Source organism: Spodoptera frugiperda, chromosome 13 (genome assembly GCF_023101765.2).
Source record: "Spodoptera frugiperda isolate SF20-4 chromosome 13, AGI-APGP_CSIRO_Sfru_2.0, whole genome shotgun sequence".
In the NCBI taxonomy this organism is placed as follows: Eukaryota; Metazoa; Arthropoda; class Insecta; order Lepidoptera; family Noctuidae; genus Spodoptera; species Spodoptera frugiperda.
This window is the reverse complement of record NC_064224.1, coordinates 7,793,166-7,815,707: the sequence shown is the minus strand read 5'-3', so window position 1 is coordinate 7,815,707 and position 22,542 is coordinate 7,793,166. Positions and strand designations below refer to the sequence as shown.

At 36.1% G+C, this 22,542-nt stretch overlaps 1 protein-coding gene across 1 annotated transcript in view; it reads left to right on the top strand.

The window, feature by feature from the left end:
- Positions 1 to 16,035, top strand: part of LOC118270634 (octopamine receptor 1) — a 76,765-nt gene extending 60,730 nt beyond the window's left edge. The window contains exons 3-5 of the mRNA XM_050697953.1: positions 1,323 to 1,551; positions 5,180 to 5,363; positions 14,186 to 16,035. Coding sequence (XP_050553910.1) covers positions 1,323 to 1,551; positions 5,180 to 5,363; positions 14,186 to 14,749 — 977 coding nt within the window. The 3' untranslated portion in view covers positions 14,750 to 16,035. The remainder of the gene's footprint in view (positions 1 to 1,322; positions 1,552 to 5,179; positions 5,364 to 14,185) is intronic.
- The last annotated feature ends 6,507 nt before the right edge of the window (positions 16,036 to 22,542 follow it).

Sequence of the window (22,542 nt, the reverse complement as noted above, 5' to 3'; positions counted from 1 at the left end):
TTTCTCGTGTCATCGAACCCTAACCTTGGTCCAGACCGTTAATGACAAGCGAAAAAAAAAAGAAAATGAAGACTACTTTACTCAGCAATTAAGATCTCAGTAAGCCGCACTACAATAAGAAATCACTTAAAAACTGCTTTGAAAACAGGCAACTTTCCAAATAATACACAATAACAGCTTATAAGTAGCCATTGCTGACTAAAAGCCTCTTCTCACACGGATAAGATTTGAGCATTTATCGTCACACTTGCTCAATGCGGTTTGACGATTTCAAACTTATTATTAGAAATTAGAAGCCCTCACGATATTTTCCTTCACCGTTTGTCAGTGGTATCTAAATAATCTTAGAAAGTACGTATAACTCGGAAAAAGTCACATTGATACTTGCCGTTGGTAGGTTTCAAACCCAAGCGGCAAGCGGTCGTCTTAGGCCTCTGGGCCACTACGACTCCAAATTCCCAAATAATATTTTGCTCTATTCCGAGAATTGATTCCAAATCCTTTGCCCTAACAATGGAATTAATAGACACTTTGACCAAAGTAAAAGTACTACTAACCTTTTAGGATTTTGTAAATGAAATAAAAATTAGTTACCTTACCCTAGTTTGCCGAGGTCCGTTTTCACCACAAATACCTGCTTTTTGTGGTTTCCATCCTAATGGACACTCTAGGTTGAAGGTAAAACAACATTAATGAGTGGCTGTTGGGGGTAAGCATAGCAATTACTTTAGCATTTATGTGTAGTAGTACTGTTTCGAAGCTCAAGTGGTTTCCGATAGCAACTGTTACGTTGATTCCTAGAATACGTAATGCTTTCAAATCTTCTAGTCTTACTTCGCCTGGAGAACTTGTAATCAGAACCATTAGTACAAGTTTTCTTTACGTTTACGATTGGTTGGTTTATTTGAGCCGAACAATGAGAGCGCCGAACTCGCTAATGTTTCGATTACTTTAAACGTAAAAGATAATTTCGCCCATGAACGTAGGATTAAATTCCGTCCAATAGCCCTTTTATGAAGGGAAAAATCAACCAATGACTTCTCCCGCCTTAGGTGAGGCGAGAGAAAGTGTCAGACTGACTAAAAATCACCCCGTTCCTTCTCCTACTTTGAGTCGGAGCACCGGTAACCTGTTATGTTATTCGCAGCTCCAGATCGGGCATCAACCCTACTTGACCTCATCTTTGGCTCTAATAGCCCTAATTAACGCAACCACTACCATCTTATTCATTAAACACATACCTAGAGTATATCATAGCAAACTAACTTTTATAATATACACACTCTTAAAGTATCAAGCTAATTCTCTTCTCTTTCCAACAGGTAAATGGGAGCTAGGCTGGATCCTCTGTGACATCTGGATCAGTCTGGACATCCTCCTCTGCACAGCTTCCATCCTTTCACTCTGTGCCATCAGCGTGGACCGCTACCTGGCTGTCACCAGGCCTCTTACGTACTCCAGAAGAAGAAGATCCAAGAAGCTGGCTCTTACCATGATATTCTTTGTGTGGATCGCAGCAGGAGCTATCACATGTCCTCCTATGTTTGGTTGGTAAGTGCAATTTTGTTGATATGGTTTTTCTAATATTAAGCCAAAGTCTACTTGCTGGACTATGTAATTTCAAAGAATCGTGTTTCGAAGTATTACGATCATCATCATCATCATTTTCATCACAGATTTACTGCTGAGTTTACTTATAAGTTTTAGTCCCATTATAATTGCCAAACACTTGTTTAATATTCGACTTTGTAACATAGATCTTAGCATTACGAATATATTTACATTATTTAGTACTCCTTTAATAATCTTCATTACTCTTCTGATTTATTTCGTTGCGGGATCCAAATAGTCATTTACGTCCCTACGACGCGCCGGATTCAGTGTTCTGGTGTTGTCATGGTTGTTTCTATTGTAGATTCTGACTTACAGGAGTTGCAGCGGTTTTTAGGAGGTAGTGGCGGGCTTATCCCATAAAAAAGACATCTAGACATTTATTTGTGTAGAAATCCCAAAGCATTTTCGTCAAATTCAGACGATTAATTCGTAATCTTCTTCGGGTTAATATAACAATAATAAAAACCTCATAGCATTGCAGTATAATACAAACAGAACAGATATTACCGTTCATAAATTGTTTTGCAATGACCTTACCCGACTTGGCACGGATGCAAGGAAACATTGTATTCAATGATGTTATTCAGTATACTAATAGAGTGTCTTGGCTATAACTCTGTAGTGTAAGAAGCCAGGAAATGTAAATTGAATTTTATGATTATGATAGTATGGGTGATTTTTCACCATAGATGTGCTTTGCTGCGTTGCTGTGAATGCGTTTGGATTCCACTTATCATGTTCATTGGTACACACAGCTTAACACTGGTGGAAATGGATTCAGCTAAGCTATGGAAAGATGTGCTATGGATGGCTTGCCTACTATCGATACATCGTATACTCGAGCTAAGCGTCTTCTCGCATAGCTACATAGCTTAGTATCAGTGGAAACGTTCACATAGTTTCTTAGCCTCGCTGCTACATCATAGTAGCATGGCTTCATAACACATCTTTGGTGGAGAAGCACCCTAAGTATACGTAAGCGACTTTCTAATCCTCAAGAGTTGGTCAGAGTTTCACATAATACCTACCTATACAATATGATGCTGCTCTTTACATTAAGAAGTGCACTTGCGGTGCGCCGTGAAACGGACTTGGGTTCAATTCCCAAGGCGGGCAATTCAAGAATGACGAGCGTTTTTGATTCTTCAAAAATTTATTTCAGTAGTGGGATGGAGTCTGGAATTGTACCCAGTATATAGCAATAATATTTTCTATTTTATTGGTTTTATAACACAAATAGTGAAAAGCGGGTGTTTTATACAGTCGCATTACGTGTCGTAATTAACATGCACCTCTGCTTACCCCTTCGGAAATAAAACGCGTGACATTACAATATGACATTAACTTGTGTTATGTTTTGACTGACCTGTAATTGTAGTGTGGGGTGTATGGCCTATTTATTGCGTGATTCCAGCTCCGTGCTATTTACTAAAAATATTCTGAATACTGAAATACGGAGTGCCAAAGCACTTTGTATTTTTGAGCAATCTCAACCTTATGAATCTTGCGATTGCTCGAACAACGTGGCAGACAATTAATAGATTGACTATAATTATTAAAACTTAAAAACTCAATTCCTTAGCCTACGATCACAATAGCGACATCTATATTATACGTCCATAAGAATCAAATGACGGATTTTAAGGACAAAGATAAAAATAATACGGCATAAAATCTTTTGAGATGAGTTTTTTCAGACTAAGATATTGACAATAACGGAGGCTGGGAAGTTATTAAAGAACGCATGGAGAATAAATTTAGGGGGAAAGTAGTAATTATGAAGATTTATTAAAAGTACTTATTACGAGCTAGCTCGCAATATGAAATACGATGGTGAATAATGATGGTGATCTTGCTTAACCTGAATAGGAGATGGGAGCAATTGATTGGAGATATACCATGTTGATTATAAAGACATGACCTACTATTCATAATCCTACTGAATAAATGCGAAAGTTTGTATGTCTGGTTATTTGTTACTCTTTTACATCAAAACGGATGAACGGATCGAGGTGAAATTTAGAATAGAAATAGATTAAGAATAGAATAAGAATAGTTAGTTTTTTTCTATTCGCAGCTACACTTTGGACTTCACTAGAGGGCTAATCGACAGACAGACATTTATAATATTATATTTGATTTGACGTTCAAAAGCGTCTTTCTGATCTATTTGAAATAAATAATTTTAACCACCCCCTTAATAGTAACCCCTACCAAATTAGGTGTAAAATTCAAATCCTTGGACATTTAACAGGAAACTATAAAACGATTTTGGCTTTTCAAGGTCAATAGATAATTAAGGTATTTCCGAAGGTCAGGAAGGTAAACCTTAGACCCTTGTATTTAAGTGGAAGGTCATAAAATCTTGGTGACCCTTTGATGGGTCGGTGAGTAACCGATCATGCGTGCGAGGTCCGGTGTGACCCATACAAGTAATATGGCGACAAGGGTAGCTAGAGATATCAAAATGTTAATTCTGTTTATTTTCTTGTGGATAAGCTGTGATGGGTTTTCAATCTCTTTTTCGATTTTTTATTGTTTTGTTATTATTACACTGAACAAGTATTTATGTGTTTAAAAAAATAAGCTTAAAGATTTATGTGTAATAAATGTTCGACAGTAAATAGATCGTTGACAACCGGTTGCTGCGTAACGTGTAGCGGGTTTGATTCCCACTGTGATCCACGAATTGTTGTTTCGGGTCTGGGTGTCACATGTGTATGTGAACTTGTATTTTGGAAACGGACCCACGAGACAGGAGGAAATCCTAGTGTGGGGCAAAGTCAAGCCAAAAATGCTTGCCTTGTAAGGTTTTGTAATGCTATGAAGTTTAGAATTTGTATCACATGTACTCATATTAAATAGGCTTGCCTCTTCTTCAACATAGTACTAAACTGCCAAGGCTTTTTAGAGATGTAACATGTTAATTCGTCATCATCATCATCTTACACATTTTTAACCAATTTGGTGTAGGCCTCCTTCATTTCTTTCCATTTCGTCCTATTTTGGGCTGTTAGCATCCAATTTTGTCTCGCTACCTCTTTGTTGTCATCTTTTAACCACAATTTCAACGTGCTCCATCGTAGGCCGCATCATCACTTACCATCAGGCGAGATAGTGGGCAAACGTCAACCCATCAAATATACAACGTGTAACAAAAAGGGGGTATACATATCAATTGCACGGCTTCTAGATAACATAACAAACGATACGGTAAGGGTTTTTTAAACTCATGTTTTCATGGTACCAAGTTATTAATTTTTCAAATCGCGCCGTCGCGTGATTCAAAATTAGGTAGACAGGTACTAGGCGATCAGATTGACAGAAGAAATGTTTCGTAATATTAGCGAGTGATCCCTGTAGTGTTGTGACATGTTTGTATGATTTAAAATCAAGAACTATGCGATACCAAGTATTTGGTACGTATTTATAAATTTTTTAAACGTATTTTAAGCTGAAACTTCGTGTAGAGACTCTATTCAACCTGTATTCATCAGCGCTTCTTGATGTATATGGGTATTTTGTTATACGTTGTATAAAAGTAAATCATTTTTTCTGTCCCCAGGTACGAACCAGACCACAATCAGAATGGAAACTGCAGATACAATCAGAATCCTGGCTACGTGGTGTTCTCAGCCATGGGCTCGTTCTTCCTACCCATGGCAGTGATGGTGTATGTGTACGCTAGGATATCGTGCGTCGTGGCCAGGAGACACCAGCAGCTAGCCAGTAGCACCAAGTGTAATAAGGTTGGTTTATGTTTTTGTGAGTTTTTGCGTAAATAATGGTAAAAAGTGGGTATAATTAGTCCTGTTTCATATCAGTAGTATTCGTAGTAGAGTATATTTCTTGCGTATCGTTAACGTCGAATGTCTATTTTTCTCAATAGGTCTCATTTTTATCTGTCTTCATTTCTGCTAGTTTAGCGTCTTTAACTTCGCTATTAAACTGCCGCACTCAGAGTCTACTAATAATTACTTAAACTATTTCCTTAGAAGGTTCCTTTGGATTTTTTCCGAAAACAATTGCTAAGGACTAGGTTAAGTAACCATTAAATTATTCTAGTTACGGTTTACATTAAATCATTGAAAAGTTAGTCGGTGCTATGGTTTTCCACTTCTAAATGTTTTAGTTCCGAATTGCGTATGGTTTACCTTTCCAGTATATTTTTTCTAAGAAATTTCAAAATGATTGCTATCTCACGTCACGTCTCCTCGTAGAGAAATGATTTAGCTTTTCTATATTTTTCTATGAAATTCCAAAATTATTGCCATCTCAACTTATTTCTCTGGTCTATAAGAACGAAATACATAGACATAGACATGTATTACTTAGGAATCCAATAAACCTTTAAAATGGTGAGTGTTCACACACCTGCTCCGTAAAACAGAAACAGTTTCAATAGCTGGTCGTGATCTCGCTGCGTCACCGTCGCGTCGCCAAACTGATTTTAAATTGGCAATTTCTAACGTTTTGTCGACGAGATTGGCCGACGCACTGAAGCTATTTGTTTCTAGTTGTGGGTTCTATTCCTGTAAGATGCAATAGTTTGTTGTATAGGTATACGTGATCATTTGTTTTTTTTTTATGTCGCATTGTTGAATTAAAGATGATATCTAAAAGCATATTTTGCGATTACAAACCTAGTCCCTCTGACAAATGGTTTTTTTTTTTTGGAATCGCTTTGTCTAGGGTTTCCCGATTCGATAACTTTACGCAAAGTAAAGTTTTACGATTTTAAACTTTTCAGCCTTTAAGCCTAGGTTTCCTCACGTTTTTTTTTTCACCGTTTGTCTATCTTTTCTATAACTTGGAAAAAGGTGGTAGGCCTGTCGTCTGTAGGTTTCGAACCCGCACTTATACATGAGAAGCGGGCGTCTTAAACGTTACGAAAAAAAATGCTACGACCAAAAAGAGCCAAGCAGCGAGTAAAGCCGCGCGCGCTTAGCTAATGTACTATATTTTCCTCTCACCACAGGTTCAAGTTAAACTGTAAACTTATACTAGATAATTATATCTTATACTAGATAACTCATAAAATCAATGTATTATGGCTACAGGCATCCACAACAACACATCATGCTATAATAACCAGTATAAACTGAGCGTTAAATGTGTGGAGAGTTCACACAAAATGAGACCATGATAAACTGGTTTTGTTTAGCTTCATGTGTTGCTGTGTGTACAATACATATCGACGGTTAAAAGGAAATAGGGTATAAGCGACATTTTGGTCAAAAATGAGTTTATTATGCTATCCTACGTAAAATTTTCCGCTCTTTCGAATGTGCTTACTCTCATGGCTCTACGATGACATTTTTGGCGTTTATACCCTATTATTCCCAGTAATATTTTCCTAGTATTCTTTCGACGACTGACGAGCTGGTTTCATGTTGAGACAAATGCTCCTAATTATGTATCAACTAAATGTACACATGAATGCAATAAATGATTTGAGTTTGAGTTTAAACGGCTTTTCTGAACATAAAATTTTTGGTCGCTTATACCCTATTTCCTTTTAACCATCGTGTTGTAACATACACGTCGCTTTTGGCCCCTCAGGGGTGGCACCACGTTTTCAATAAGCCACAAATAGTCGAGACTTTCTATTGAGACCGAGACTAACATTGCGCTTTGTGTCAACAAAGAAACACGACGTTGCTAGCAGACTTATTAAATTGCAAGTTTTCGAAAAGAAAACTCGACGAAAATTGGTTTTTAGTTTTGACTTTTAGAAATGCTGTATTGTCTAGTCGTTGTATGGAATGTTATCTATTGATTCAAGCTGGTTTTTTCAACAAACGGCAAGTACCAATGTGACTTTTTCCGAGTTAAATGTACTTTCTAAGATTATTTAGACACCACTGACGAACAGTGAAGTTAAAAAAACTAAAAAAAGAATTTTGAAAATCGGTTCACAAATGGCGGAGTAATCGGAGAACAAAAAGTATCGTCACGCCTTTTATTCCCGAAGAGGTAGGCAGAGGTGCACATTACGGCACTTAATGCCACTATACAATGTACATCCACTTTTCACCATTTGTGTTAAGGTCCCATGTAATAGGGGGTGAACCTATTGCCATATACTGGACAATGCCAGACTCCTTGCCCAGCAATACTTTGCCAGACGTATGTAATAATAAAAAAAACAAACATCCAAACATAACACCTCCTCCTTTATTTGAAGTCGGTAAAAATAAATCGTTCCTCTCCTTTTTACAACTTGAAATCTTCAACTAGATACGAATAGCTGTCAGATACTCCAAAGGACTGACAGACGTACCTTTGAACTATATCCTTGACTTTCAAAAGTCTCTTTCTTGATCTTGAAGTAAGAGCCTTCGACTGTGAGACTTTCAAGTGGTCTCGAGTGTACCCCATATTGACGTAACAGAGTCTATAGACATGCATATGATGGAGACTCTTCTAACGATATCTCATTTGTCTGTCTACCGAATACTGAAATACTACTCAATTTTAAGTTGTACTTAAATATCGTGCTATCTTTGTCATTTTATGAAGAATTGATAGGGACAGAACTAGGTTTGAGAGCGTCTTCAAATTGAGTTACGTTTGAGTATTCGGACATACGTCAAACAACGATGAGTTGGTTAGAAATTATATAAGGTCTTATATAATTGCTTATAATTTGACTGTCTCGTTAGTAAAGTGCTCGTAAGTGCGACTACCGGACAAGGGGTCTCAAGTTCGATTCCCAGGTCGGGCAAAGTATTACTGGGTTTTTTTCAGTTTCTCGAAAATTTCTCAGTAGTAGCACGGAGTTTGGAATTGTGCCCAGTATATGGCAATAGACTCACCTCCTATTACGTGGGACTTATAACACAAATGATGAAAAGTGGGTGTACATTGTACAGTGGTATTACGTGCCGTAATGCTGCTGCGTGCTGTTCATGTCACCCGCTTCCAACTTATACCTTAAACCTGAATGCCTTTATTCAAGGTTATGGCAAAATTCCTCTTATGTAGAGGAGGTTCACAGCCCAGCAGTGTTTGATGATGAAATTGAATGTATCAATTATTATTTTACCAAGCTACCCCATATTTGTCATAATCATCATCATCAGCCTACAGACGTCCACTGCTGAACAAAAGCCTCTCCCTTAGTCCTCCACGAAGAACGAAAAGCCGCCACCTGTAATAAAATTATACTCAAATAAAAATATCATGCAATGGAAAACTCTCTCATACCAAGTATCCCTAAAAGAGATGAGTGATACATTTATTTATTATGTATATCGTTGTTAAGTATGTACATAATAAGTATATGAAAATAAACGTTCAACCGTTTATGAAAGAAAAATAAGCAAACGCTTATTGTATAATGCGTAGGAAATGAGTTGTTTACGTGAATTAGGTAGACTGTTGTTGTAGGAGTATTTTTGTAATAAAATATTAATCCAAGGAAGTTAGCTGTGTATAACATTCATTATGAATAAATGCTTTCTTACCTATGTAAAAGTCAATAATATTTCACTTAGTTCAATGGACTAAGGGCCTTTTCTACATAACACAGTTTTTGTACCATATAGAGCAAACACATATGATTTAATTTATTTTTAATCATCTGGGCTGACAATTCGACCTTCCCAATCGCCGATTCTCCACCAACCCTTAAATTCCTAACCCCCAAAAGGCCGGCAACTGGTGTGTCGGGTGTCCGGTAAACGAGCAGATGGATCACCGTCTGCTCGTTTACCGGCTAATACCACAAAAAAGTAAATGTAAATCTCTATTTAAAACCTGACATGTATTATCACGTTCATACATAAGTAGACTTTCATCACGTTCACACAGTTTTATGCATTCACACCATACAGTTAGCACGACAAGAATATGCTAGTACTTGTGCCAAGCATTGTGCTAACTGCAGTCTGCTTCATGCTAATTAGCTCAGAACTCCAGGCTGCTGAGTGGATGTAGGTACCTAGGTACAAAAAGAAAGTCTAGAATGTTCGTATTCTTTGTGAATGTGCTTTAATGAACTGTGGTAGGTACAGTATTGATGTGTGGCTTGATTTCTTTGTATGTTAATATATTGTTGCTTTTGAAATCTTTACATGTATTTGCTAGTCTTCTATCTTAGATTTTTATTGTTTACCCAGTGTAATATCAATGAGACTTTGTGTAAAATTCTACGTTCTCATTGCTATTTCTTTTGTGTTTTGAGTTGGAGTGTTGAATGTGTTATAAGTTTTTTTTTCTTTTCATCATGTGGTTGGGGAGTGATATAAGTTACACTTTTTTCTTTGAACTGCTGGGAAAAGCAATTTAATTGAACGATAAATAAGATAGAAAATTCTTTACCCGTGGTCGATCTTTGCACTTCAAAGATTCTAATTTTCAATAACAAAGATTCTAATTTTGACTGCATTTCGTGTTACCAAGTTTTAAACAATCCGTAGCTGCGAACTTTCTAGCAGATTACCAGGGCTCCGGTTTAAAAATCAGGAGTAGGAACGAGGTTGCCTTTAGTCGGTAAGAGTCTGACACTCTCGCCTCATTCAAACTAGGAGAAGTCATTGGACGATTTTCCCTCCTTAAAATAAAATAGACAATCAACTACCGTATTTCTTTTAATGCGGTACCTATTCGATTGGCTTTGAGAAAGAAACTCACCCTAAACCATACATCAAAGCTAGTCTCAAGCAACTTTACTTCTTGTTTTCTTTGCTAAAGGAAATTTGGCCGCTAGATCAATGTTCATTAGGGTGCTCATTAATCACTTTTTGTTCCAATTTAATTTCACGATCCATTTGTTGGACTTTCTTCTTATTCGTCTGTGTTTTTGTTTAGGTAGACCATATTGGTTTTGTGGCTATAACTAAGTATATTTTAGCCAGCATTATCTAATTAATCAAACCTTTCTTTTTTGTATTTAAAACATTGTCCCACATTAGAATTTTCTCCTGTATCATGGCTGCGTTTACAAACATACAATTTCACAGGCATATGACACCCAGACCCGAAACAACAATTTGTGGATCACACAAACAATTGTTCCGTGCGGGAATCGAACCCGCTACACGTTGCACGGCAGCCAGTTGCCCAGCCACCGCGCCAACCGTGCAGCCAAAGAAATCTGACAGTGTCGGGTTTAACTTATCAGTCTTCTCAGTCAACTCTGACAGTGGCCACTGTCAGAATTGACTTCTTAGGGTGGTTTTTAGTCAGTAAGAGTCTGACCCTCCCTCTCGTCTGCCCCAAAGCGTGAAAAGTCTGAATGAAGGATGATTTCACCCCCTAAAAAAAAGTGACGCACAGAAACCAAACAATTCAAAAGCCCAACCAGGCGACAGCCTATTCATTACACACTATTATGTATTACATAATATACCTAGATATATTATAATACCACCCTTTTCGGCAACTCTTTTACATAATGGAAATGGCAAGGTCGTCTCAAGGTCACCCACCTGAATCCAAAGTATGGAGATAGGAAAGCCTCACAAAGCCATTCTTCAGACGTTTCAGTGCTTATTCAGACGAAAGGCGTATTTTTCAGCAGTGATTTATGTACTTTTTAGGTGTTACTACCTATATTTTAGAACTTAAGTAATACCTATTTCAAAAGCTATTTTTGTTATTTACGTCGAATTTTTATCTATGTGAATTCTAAAATAATTATTATGTTTTTCGGCTGACTCACGTAATTATTTGACGAGGAACTCGACTAGTTTCAAGCCATGATAGAGGCTCATATTCAAGAGCAGCATCAGCGATTGTCGCACTGCTACGTGAATTCTGCGAATATGACATATAATATGCTAAAATATGACTCAATTATTTTTAATTTCTATGCAAGATCATAAATGAATAGATAAATGAAATGAATGAATAAACTTGGCTTTCATTCTACATTAGGTACCAAAAAAAAAAAAAATACATCAAAAACACAGTAATATCTAGAACGCTATTCTTCTTATTTAAATATAAAATTCATTAAAGAGAAGCGGAACATTCCTTTTGTCACACTAATATTGGAAATTGGAAAGTTTGTTTGTCCGTAAATCACGCTGAAACTACTGAACGGATTTTGATAAAATTTGGTATACAGACAGGGTATAAGCTGATTTGGGTGATAGAGATACTTTTATCCCACGGGAATACAGGCGAAGCCGCTGGCAGAAGCTAGTCTTAAAATAAACTCTAGCAATAAAGTAACTCACGTTGCAAAAGCATTCCAAAAGAGCTCGCTTAAACACGCAGTAAATTAAACAGAATTCCTTTAAGATATTTCAATAGTAATAACTGGAGTTTTTAAGTTAATTTACTGTTAAGGATAGAATATAATGAAATATCTAGGTGCTTACTCTCAATGTCAATACAGACCCAAAACAACAATTTGTGGATCACACAAAGAGTTGTTCCGTGCGGGAATCGAAAACGCTATACGCTGCGCGGCAGCTGGTTGCCCAGCCACCGCGCCAACCGAAAAATTTTTTATACTTGATTATATGTACTTTAGTTCTATCTAGAATCGAGTTGCGGACTACCTAGCGGGTTTACCGGGGCTCCGGCTTGAAGCAGGAGTGCGGGAGGTAGTTTTTAGTCAGTACCTAAGAGTCTGACACTCCCTGTCGCCTCGCCTCACCGAAGGCAGGAGAAGGCATCAGATGATTTTCCAAAAGAAAAGCTCTATCTGGAATATGAACGTTAAACTAAAGAAAATTAGTCATTTAAGATGTCATATTTATATTCATCTAACCACGACACAGTACCAAGTCCTTTCTATTCCACTTCGTTAAACCGACAAATAGCTTTTTCATCTCGCATATAAAGATGAAAAATAAAATACAGAAATAAGGGAAAAAAAGTATAAATCTTAATAAAAATGCTCTCGATCCATTACAGTTTACTAGTCCCTGACAAACTGGTCTTAAACTAGGTAAAGTAAGATTTTCTTATGAGATAAACTTGGTACAAGTTTTTTCTTATTCCTCTTTCTTTATTATTCTTTACTAGCTTCTGCCAGCGGCTTGCTTTGACGTTCAAAAGTGCCTTCCTGGTCTATTTGAAATAAATAATTTGGATTTTGACTTTGCTTCAACCGCGGTTCCGTGGGATAAAATGTATCCCATTGCCCAAGTCCGCTCTTACTCTGTCTGTATTCCAACTTTTATCAAAATAGTTGTTGTAGTTTCAGATTGATTGACGGACAAACCTACAAACAAACGAACTTTCACATTTATAATATAAAAAAGCGTGTTTTGTTGTGTTATATATTATTTAGTGCTGTTAAAATCATAATCTTTATCCATATAAATAACTAGCTACTTCCGCGCGGTTTCACCCGCTCTGCTCGGCTCTTATTGGTCATAGCGTGATGTTTTATAGCCTATAGCCTTCCTCGATAAATGCACTATCCAACACAAAAAGAATTATTCAAATCGGACCAGTAGTTCCGGAGATTAGCGCGTTCAAACAAACAAACAATCAAACAAACAAACTCTTCAGCTTTATAATATTAGTATAGATATACTGTTCATTAGTCTCGCTAAAACTCGAAAAGGGCTGGACAGATTTGGTTGATTTTGGTCATGAATTATTTGTGGAAGTCCAGATAAGTGAGAAAGAATGTTTGAGGCAGTACAAAGTTTACCGAGTCAGCTAGTAGCTTATAAAAAACAAAACTAAATAGCTACTATTGGTCTAAACAATACAGTCTACAAACTTACGGTCTACATGTCGATTTATAAATTAGTTAGGTTAGATAGTTTTATGATTTATGGGTGCTGATTGCTATTCTGTTGACTGCCTCGTTGGCTAGTGATCACAAAAGCGAATGCCAAACAAGGGATAGGAAATAACACGGAATCTAAAATTATGTTCGGGATTTGGCTTTTGGCCCATTACTATTATATCATCATACTTCATCAACAGCCTATAAATGGCCACTGCTGACCAAAAGACTCTTTTCACTAGACAGACAAAATTAAAAATCTAAGTCCGTCAGTTAGATAATGAAAAAAATATTAGACACGATTTTTTATTTCGTCATGTAAGATAACAATACTTAAATAAAAGGAAACAAATTTTAGGAGTAAAACGTACCAAGAAGTGAGGTCATGCAATATTAAAAATCTTCGAAAATATTTGTTTCCGTAACAAAATAAAAAAATACGTGTCTTATGTTTTTGTGAGAACAATAGTGTTTATTACAAGGAATCGTATTTCATATAAATACAGAACATTAACACCAGTTTGTGATATCCAGGAATATACAAACAAATATTTGTGTTTTGTAGTTAAGATTCTTGGTATTTAAGATTTTCAACACAAATTTTCCTAGAAAGATAACACAGCAAAATACCAGTTGTGACGCTTTATCTGAAATAGAATTTGAACTCTTAATTTTACATGCATACATCAATTTATCGAAGTACATCAAACTTGATTTTATATTTTAAGAATCATCATCATCATCATTATTATATCAGCTTCAAGACCACGTCCACTGCTAAAAATAGGCCTCCCCCAATGACTTCCAAATAGGATACTTTCATTCATATAAGTAAGCTAACAAAATTCTAACAAAACCTAATTGTTTCAGAAAGGAAAACTCTCCTGCATCCGCACCGAATCGGAGTCCGGATCAGACAAGATGTCGTTACGGCAATCAGCTTCAAAACAGACATCAAAAAACTCAACAGCACACAGCGACTGTTCATCGCAAGACCACAAATGCCCCTGCTGTTTCCGACCAGAGAAAAAAAAGAAACACAGATCTAAAGAAAAAGAATCTCGCTTCTACAACAACGATGTTACATTCAAAGCGAACTTTAAATACAAAAACACTACAAGACGGACTCATTCCATGAGAGAACATGTAGAGAATAATCGTGTTTCTTCTTTAAGAAGGGAGACTAAAACTGCGCAGACTTTGAGCCTTGTGGTCGGCGGTTTTGTTGCCTGTTGGCTCCCATTCTTCTTGTACTATCTTCTTACCCCTTTCATTCCAAGTAATTACGTGAATCCAGTCCTTATGTACATACTAACATGGCTGGGGTGGTTCAATTCAGCGATAAATCCTTTTATATACGCTTTTTATTCACCTGATTTCAGAGTAGCTTTCTGGAGGCTCACTATAAGAAAATGTAAGAGAAATAAACGTTAAGAATTTGTATTATTTCAATTCGATTCACTGTTGGTAGTTTCTACTGTTTATATTACATCTGATAAATAAGATTCTGATCCATATAAAAAGATTCGATGGTAACTGACAAGTTTGTATTATGTCAGGCTGAACAACCGAATTTCGTTTCTAAAGAAAATGGGATAGGTTTCAAATTGATTTGCTGTTGGTTTTTGTTTCTTGCAGTAATCGTAACCATATTTCTGTATTTACTGGGTACTGTTGAATTATTATTCGATTTCTTTGGATGATTTTGTAAATCAGTTTGAGACTTGTAAGCGATAAGACGTTGTTTTTATTGTCATTTCATTTCACTCGTCTTCTATTTTATTGGTTCTTTCACCTGTGTTCTGAATGTGAGCATAAAGGTAAGTGTCCACAGATCTGTATCATACGCATCGCACGCAACGGATTTTAGTTTGTCTTGTATAGAAACTCATGCAACTGCGTCCACGGATCCGCATCGTACGGACTGCTCATCGGCAATGCCTACATGCGATGCGTACCGATGACGTCATACGGAATGCCGATGCCAAAAATCCGAGTGAAAGTGGGATCGGCAATCCGATTGCTAATACTCACGTCGGCAATCCGAACGCTGCCGATACAGTGGACGCAGTCTGAAAAATTAATCCGTTTGATGCGATCCATCCGATGCGTACGATGCGGGCCTGTGGACGCTTACCTTATAAGAAGATAGTTTCCTGTGATACGAAGTTTTATATTACATATTAGAATGAGGTTAATGAGTTTTTACATAAAATGAAATTGGGAAATTGCTGCGGGATCATAAAAAGTTTCTGTCGCTTCGTGAAATTTGAAATTCTCTGAATTATTTTGTCTATTCCAAGTAATAGGTCAACTGCCTACTTAATGTTTCTTTTGCAAGTATTTTAAGTAATTAGAAAATTAATTTGTCTTTTGTATCTTTGTGATTAGTTTTATCTGGGACTTTTTTAATGAGGATTCAGTTTAAAGTGTACATTTATTTTAAAGTTAATAAACATTTTTTGTAAATAATATTTAATGTGTTTTTAAGATTATTACTGGCAATAAACAAACGTAGACTCAATAAAATTTGGTTGTGTAAGTTATATTGAATCATTAGAAGGAAATATTATAATAATACTGGTTTCTGCCAGCGACTTCGCCCCCTTCGCGTGTCTTTAATATCCTATCGCCCTAGTCAGCTCATACTCTGCCTGTACCAAATTTCATAAAAATCCGTTCAGCAGTTTCAATGTGTTTGACGGACAAACATTCAAACATCCAAACCAAAATACTTTCATTAGTGTGATTTTGTTCAATTTGATAGTTTTTACTAATAGTAAGCCACAGTGAATTGAACCAAAGCTAACGCTTTTAAGAGACACATTACTATAAATGTTATAACATTTGTTCCCATTAATGTCCCCATGACAATGATAATTAAAATAATGTTATGTTTTTTTTTAAGTACTGTTGAAGATAAGCACAAATTGTTCAACGTTATAGCTCAATGGTCGCTCATATAGTTTTAATTGTATATTTTAATTCCTAGTTTATGATTTGGTTACTATGTATTCTAATGAATACACTAATGAAAAAAAATGTAAAGCAATGATACAATGGGATATTTATTTATGTATATTTGTCAGTAGATTTGGCTACTTTAAAAACTAGTATACGATATAAACGATAAAATTAAAACACGAGTGCAAAATCAAAAAATGGCTGTGACATACGAACGGACGGACAGACAGACAGACATGACGAATCTATAAGGGTTCCGTATTTTGCCATTTGGCTACGGAACCCTAAAAACGTGATCATATTTATTGTGGAACTACTTCCAACTAGACCTCCTTTGATCCTCTTGTAATTAGATTTTAATAAAATTGGTTTAGTTCTATTTTTGAGGCTTTGGCTACCGCCAAATCTACTGATAGATAGTTATTTGAAAACGGTCCTAATAACCTAAAAATACAATGTTAATAAATTAGAAATCATTATCATGTAAGTAATAAAATGACGATTTGTAAATAAAAAAACTGTTTTATACAAAAACATTAATGTCGTCTTAATATAGCTAGCACATCAAGCTACTCTTTTATGGAACTTCAAACAATTTCCGACTTTGTTACAATGGTATATAGGTGAAAATTGTTTGGGATAGCTTGACGTGCTGGTCTGTATATAAACATACAAACATCGATCTCATAGGTTTTAAGGTAATATTTTATCATTAAAATATAAATGAAAATATATCTTATTTGTTTTATTTCCTATTGTTAAAATACTTATTCTCATTCAACATTGACAAGTCTATCATAATTAAGGAGTTATAAAAAAAGTTAGAGGGTTCGATTCCCTACACAAGCAAATTGCGATATGAGTATTTTTCCGATTGTATTGCATTCTTCTCATTATGGGATTAAGAATCCTATGCCTAGAATTTGGAGGAAAGTGTTTTTTGCATGCGGCGGCAAACGAGTAGACGGATCACCTGATGGTAAGCAATCGCCTCCACCCATGGGGTGGAAAGTGTTTTTTGCATGCGGCGGCAAACGAGTAGACGGATCACCTGATGGTAAGCAATCGCCTCCACCCATGAACACCCGCAACACTAGAGAATTCAGAATTTCAAACCATGATAGAGGCTCGTATTCATGAGCAGAAATATGCGACAGTCGCTTGTAAAACTGTTACGTGAGTAAGCCGATAGCATAATAATGGATCCAAAAGTGCGTTGCGGCGGTTGAAGGATTGGGAATTTAGGGTAACATTCTATTTTAAGTGAACAAAAAGCTTGAAATTAAATACACAAAATTTATATAAAAAAGATGTATACACAAGACTTTTTTCATTAAATAGCTTGGGAAATATTTTCATTAAAACAATTGCTTGAATTACAGAATCCGACGCTTGTATAAAAGGCACTTTGACTAATGAGAAGTGGTCGCCGTATTAATTATTAACGAAGAAATGTAGATAGCCTACAAAATGGCCGCTTGTAATATCGCTTGTAAAAATAATTTCTTATTATAATGATCATTGTTATACTTTAGAAATTACTTTGGTGAGAAAATTGTTCTGGCAACTTATGATTCGGGGTTGTTTTTTGCAGATGGTCTAACCACCATACTCAGAGTCATTTAATGGTTACTTAAGTCTTTGACTGCCAATAGAAAACTGTTGAAGGCAAATTCTCCGCTAACGTCGGTCACCGGTGACCCCCGTGGCGTTTAAAGTGTTAAACAAATCCTTAGCAATTGTTTTCGAAACAAAATCGTTGCTAAGGAATAGTTTAAGTAATCATTATATGTCTCTGTGTATGACAGAAATATTCAGGTTTTGTCTTTAATTGAAATTATTTGACTGTATCGTTGGTTATCAATTACAGTTTTGAATTTAAAAACAATGAAAATAATCATAGGTACATTAATTTCGATGTAAAAATATGTTAGAGCTTAATTACTAAGTAACAAATACCACATTAGTGAAACAAAACGAAAAAAGAAACAAAAGCATTACTACTAAACAATAGTAGTACATTAATCACTCCTCAAATACCTACTTTTAACAATAAAAGTACACAATTATACACAAAGAGAAAAACTAGAACAAAATTTATATAAAGCACTTACAAAGGGTGATTCGGAAAGTTACGTAAATGGGTATCGCGTAAAGGTAAGCGTCCACAGGCCCACATCGTACGCATCGCACGCAACGGATTTTAGCTCATCTCATCAGCCCGCTCATCAGCAATACACCTACATTGCGTACGCACTCATCGGGCGGACCACATCAAATGGATTAATTTTTCAGACTGCGTCCACTGTATCCACAGCGATCGAATTGCCGACGCCAGTATCAGCAATCGGATTATCGATACCACTTTTACTCGCATTTGTGGCATCGGTATTCCGTATAACGTCATCGGTACTCATCGCATTGCCGATAAGCGGTCCGTACGATGCGGGCATTTGGACGCTTACCTTAAAGTAAATGCGAACGGGCAAATTTTAGTTAATACCCCCTGTATTTCCACGAAACTAGCTCCAACCATTGTAACCGGTGTTACCAATCGTTGAATCTATAAAACAACACCTCACAATCAAAAATCAATAGGTTGAATAAAAAGTGTAGATTTCGTACTATTTTATTTATAAACTGATGTACAACACACGGCATGTATACAGGAGAACATTATTATGTATATAGGAGGTATATAATATATATTATGTTTTCGTATAATTAAGAAATCACCTTTGTGTATTTACCAGTTTCTGCCTCTAAGTTTCAGCCGCTGCTTGACGCCCATTGATTTTAGTGTGATGTTTATAGCATATAACCTTCTTCGATATATGGGCTATCCAACACAAAACAATTATTCGATACGAATCAGAAGTTTTGCAGATTAGCGTGTTCAAACAAACAGAATATTTCGTTTTAAAATCATACTTACTAATATTTTTTTAAATGCCTTTCTGTTGCTTCGTACAAACTACTATTTAAAACAGTAACGTTAGCAACACAGCCTAGCTCCATTAGTGGGTGGGTGGCACTTAATTATTATGAAACAATACATATAACGCTTTGCAGGAAGGCAATAAAGTACATTGTAGAAGCAGAGAGTATATGCAAAAAATGCGGATGAAATTCTCGTTATGTGGAAATTTTCTCTAACAAAAAAAGGGAAGGATAAATTGTAGTTCTCATGGGAGTATGACGTTTATTTTACTTGTACGTGTCTGTGAATGTTTATTTGATTATGTTTTTATGGGTTTTTTAAGGGATGCCCTTGGAGATTGAGGTAACGTTTTTTTTTTATGATTTTGGTGACTTTTATCTTAAGTGCACATAAAAGGAATAATATAACAGTAAAAGCGGTAAAAGTTATGTGATGGCGGAATAGTAGTAACGTCTGTCGCAACCGAGGGCTGCTATCATTGCAGCGGTAAGTCCCCTCTTTAAGGAGTAGCTTGAGAGGCGCTATGGCGTCCTCACCTACCGCCTGACGCAGATGCTTACTGGACATGGAAGCTTCGGAAAATTCCTGTTTCTGATAGAGCAGGAGTAAACGCCCCGTTGTCATTACCGCGAAGACCGCCCGGAAGACACGGTGGAGCATACGGTGGCGGTGTGCCCTGCATGGGCTGAGCACCGTCGCGTCGTGCACTCAAAGATGTGGTCAAATATAATATCAAAATTTATTACAATAACATTATTATAAATAACAAGCTAGAAATTGTTTCCTATTTTATTTATTTTTAGTATAAGAGAGAAATAAGATATTCATGTAAACCGCAAACCAATTTCAAGTATAGCATTCTTACTCAAAAAGGACATTTACAATAAAAATTCTATTGATAGTGAAAGGAATTTTCACACAGTCTTTGATAACATGTCGTAACATTTTGTAGATATTTTGGTCCACATATCAGTTTTATAGTAAGGCCATAGTCGTAAAGATAAATGTGTAGACATGACACCTTACTGAGGACAAGGAAAATTAATATAGAGGTTTCTATAAATTAGTTCCATGACAAGATTATTAGCAGGGACTTAGATTATTGGTAGGTATGTTTAAATACATAATTATTACAATATAAATCTACATGAAATAAAAACATAAATGAGTGATATATTTAAAACTTACTATAATTTAAAACTAATACAAAGACCAATAAATTAATGATCGTTTATGTGCGACTTCTGTCATCTGCCATGTGTCATGTGTCGTGACAAATGACACAGTTTAATATCACTTTAACTGTGTAATGTGTTGGCTTAAGCGGAAAAAACTACTATTCAAGCTTTTACTACTAAGTAAATAAATTACATTGCGTCAATTTGGATAAAAAATAGGTAATAGTTAGTATTTATAACAAAAACGTATCAGTAACCGCATTTAGCTTATAATACCTAGAAATACCTTATAAATAATAAATACCTAACTAAATCACATTCATTTAGACAAGTAATTTATAACCTAGAAAAATAGGTTTACGTCGGACCTCGAAATGAAACTTCAGTTTTCTTACTTCTATTGCTTAAATGGATCAAAAGCATTAATTCAACATGACAGTCCGATGATTTGCAGAAACAACGGATTTTTTGATTTACGATTTTCTTTTATATGGCTAGCTATTGTTTTGTTTAAAAAAAAACTAGGCCGGAATTGGCGGTTGGTCGGTGTTTTTTTTTTTTCGTTTTGTTAAGGTTCATCGAGGTCAATTTGTGTTAATAAATTCAATTAAGGAATGGAAATTTATTTTGTCCAATCATTAGTCCATGTTGATGGACATTGAAAATGTGGGCGAGACAATAATTTTTATTATTTTTTACATAAAGGTTTCGCCTCTTATACAATGGGTCAGTAACAACCAAAACTTTTATCAGGTGCAAATGCCGAACAACTTAAGTTATTGGTTTATTTTCGGTTTTTTCAGTAATCTGAACGTATGCTTGATATAATGGCTACAGCCGCTTCTCCGTTCCATAGGTCTTATAACACTAACTACTTTTTTGCGAGGGGAAACCCATCTAATCACTTCTCCCGGAGAGGTTGAGGCGAGAGGGAGTTTCAAACTCTTACTAACTAAAAACCACCCCTGTTCCTACTCCTACTCTTCGAGCCGGAGCCCCGGTAACCTGCTAGGCCAAGAGCCAGGAGCCTCTCTGTATACTCCTCCGGTGACATTACGTTATTAAGTTATTATAAAAAAAAACAAACCTTGACAAACACACGGACACAATTCTACAAAACACAAACTAATTACATATAAAAGCAAATATTCCGGAAAAGAAATTACATTAATTCATTTGATTAAGTGTGAATGGTCTAATTTCAGTGATGTGAATGGAATTACACATACATAGGTGCATATATATGTACATATATAAAACATGACCTACCCTTTGACGTGTGATACTTTAATTAACTCAAAGCAACCAACCATTTTGTTAATCAACTGAATAGAAGGTAGTTTTGTGAATGAAAGGTAGTAGGGCTAATGCCCAACCCGAGCTGCGAACTACTGGTACCGGGGCTCAAGCTCGAAAAGCAGGAGTAGGGACGGGGTGGTTTATAACATATTGTTGGGTATTATTACATACTAGCTACTTCCGCGCGGTTTCACCCGCTCTGCTTGGCTCCTATTGGTCATAGCGTGATGTTTTATAGCCTATAACCTTCCTCGATAAATGCGCTATCCAACACGAAAAGAATTATTCAAATCGGACCAGTAGTTCCTGAGATTAGCGCGTTCAAACAAACAATCAAAGAAACAAACTCTTCAGCTTTATAATATTACTAGCGGACCCGACAGACGTTGTCCTGTCTACACGTCTTTAATTTGAAAATTTTAAACTTTTTTAATAAGCTAAAACATTCTGGACCTTTTTGATGAAAATTATTATTCAAATGTTATGACAATATCTAACGTCATTAATATTTGACACTGCGATGGTAGCGCCGTCCGTCGGATCCGATGTAAAACATTCCAAAATCAACAACTACTAATAAATTAAAAATTAATTAAAAAAACATTGTCCAGCGGACAAAATTGTGAATCTAAACCATTCTCAGATCCTCTTGAACACACACAAAAATTTTCATCAAAATCCGTCTAGTCGTTTAAGAGGAGTTCAGTGACATACACACGTACAGAAGAATTATATATATAAAGATATAGTATAGTATAGATTGTTGGGTATTATTACATATTTCGGAGCTGCGGACAATGTGACAGGTTATCGGGGCTCTGGCTCAAAGCAGGAGTAGGAACGGG